This window comes from Mandrillus leucophaeus, unplaced genomic scaffold (assembly GCF_000951045.1).
Source record: "Mandrillus leucophaeus isolate KB7577 unplaced genomic scaffold, Mleu.le_1.0 Scaffold245, whole genome shotgun sequence".
Lineage (NCBI taxonomy): Eukaryota > Metazoa > Chordata > Mammalia > Primates > Cercopithecidae > Mandrillus > Mandrillus leucophaeus.
The window spans coordinates 770,074-772,068 of NW_012102532.1; the positions used below are offsets into that span (position 1 = coordinate 770,074).

General features: G+C 50.4%; 1 protein-coding gene across 1 annotated transcript in view; it reads right to left on the reverse strand.

Moving 5' to 3' along the window:
- The window catches only part of CHD4 (chromodomain helicase DNA binding protein 4), a 38,143-nt gene that overhangs the window by 32,051 nt on the left and 4,097 nt on the right, over positions 1–1,995 (reverse strand). Inside the window, exons 3-5 of the mRNA XM_011983082.1 lie at positions 823–944; positions 407–601; positions 99–217 (exon numbers count right to left, since the gene is read on the reverse strand). Coding sequence (XP_011838472.1) covers positions 99–217; positions 407–601; positions 823–944 — 436 coding nt within the window. The remainder of the gene's footprint in view (positions 1–98; positions 218–406; positions 602–822; positions 945–1,995) is intronic.

Consider the following 1,995-nt stretch of genomic DNA (forward strand, 5'->3'; position numbering starts at 1 on the left):
AAAAAAAAAAAAAAAAAAAGAATAAAAGAAAGAAAGAGAAGAAAGAAGAGATAATAGAAAGACTCTCCTCCCCCTTCCGCAAGCCCCTCCTGTTTTACCTGACAAACTGGCTGAAGGCCTTGTAGTTGGTGAGGGTTCGATAATCCTCCTCTGAGAACACGTGGTCAATGTCTTCCATGCCCCAGTCTTCCAGGAGCTGAGCAGATGATTTAGGCTCCTGCAGAAAGAGCAAAGTCAAGCACCTGCCACCTAGTGCCCACACCTGCTAAACAAATTTGTACCGAAAAACCAGAGTAACAGAGTTAAAAGGAAAAGAAAAGAAAGTGTTCTAAAGGGCAGTAGGATGTCTAAGAAACAAAAGAACAAAAGTTTAACTGTACAAAGAAGAGGATGCAGGTCCAGGCACCTTTGAATCATCATCATCGTCATCCTCCTCCTCCTCCTCCTTCCGCTTGGATTTGCTCTTCTTCTCTTTCTTAGGTCCAAGCTTCTTCTTCTTCTTCTTACCAGGGGTATAGTCGCTGCCCTCACTGTCTGAGCGCAGAGCCACCTCTTCCTCCTCCTCCACAAACTCTGGCCCCTCCCCAGAGCTGTCCCCCAGCTGCCGGCATAAGAGCATACGCTGGAGCAAGGAAAGGGGGGGAGAGGGAGACAGACACACACATGCTACACACATGCTGACCTCAGGACAGCCCTGAGGCTCATCCCCAGAACCTGGCCCACCACTCCTAAGAAAGAAACAAATGCCCTCAGCCCTTCAACCCTTCTCAGAGCTCCTCCCTTCTTCTTCTGGTTCCCCGTAACATTCAGTCACCCACTCACCTCCTTTTTTTGGCGCTTGCTCTTAGGGATTTTAGGGTCCCGAGGTTTCTTAGGCTTTTTCTTCTTCTTGAGCTTTGGAGTCTCTGTTTCTGACAAATCCTCTTCTGGGTCCTCTTCATTTTCTACATGTATTTGGCAAAGAGTGGTAGGCAGGGAAAAAGATCAATAGCAAAAGGTTAGGCCCTAATCCAGAGGCTTTAGACTTTATTCCCCACCTCTTGTCCCAGATTCCTCTGAAGAGAACTGCTATACTCTGTACAGAAGGAAGCCGATACCCAGGACAAAAACAGACAAAGAGAGAGCTGTATATACCCAAAATAGGCCTGCCAGGCCAGACCAGGCCCACCTCGGGCAGCTGTCCAGACCCCTGCCTCCTCTCTCCCCATTCCTACCAGCAATCCTCTAGATGTTCACCAGCACAGCTGAACTGAGCTGCTTAGAGTTCACCATGTAAGAGAACTAGATTTAGGCCTCCTACAACTGGCCACCAAGTATTCTATAAACTAGGGAATGAGAATGAAAGATCCTACTCAGAAAGCAAAAACTATACAACATATCTTCCCAGAACAGGATCAGTTCAGGGGTCTCGGAAACCACATCCTTCTCCAACCACTTTGAAATCATCACTGCTCAAATTAACCAGAACCTCTAAGTCCTAGGTTCAGGTGCCAGACCAATCTCATGCCCACTCCTAAAATACAATTTCCTTTCCCCATCTCCAACCCTAATGTTCCTCCTCAGCTTCTCCTGGGTCAGCAGCCTCTTCTCCCTAGGGGCCCAAATCAGCCCAGCTGTCACCATCTCCCCCTGCACCCGCCCCCCAGCAATCCTCCTCCCATCTGGCTCCACCTCCTCCCCTGGCTGGAAGCACACACAAAGCCTGGGGTAATACTGAAAGCTCCTGGGCAAGGATAGGTGGGAAGGGGCACACAGAAGGCCAGGAGGCAGCTTCCTTTGTAACAGACATTCACACCAGACTCCCTCCTCCCTCCCCTCTCTCCCTCTTTCCAAGCCACCCCCGCCCAAGTTGGGGGGAGGGTAGAGAAAGGAGTGGAGAGAAGAAGGGAGTGCCTCACCCACTGAGGAGAGGGAAAATGGCTCCTGACCGCAGAAGCCAGTCCAGGGCACCCAGCTGCCAACATAGGACAGACAGGAAGTGGCAGGGGAGGGGGC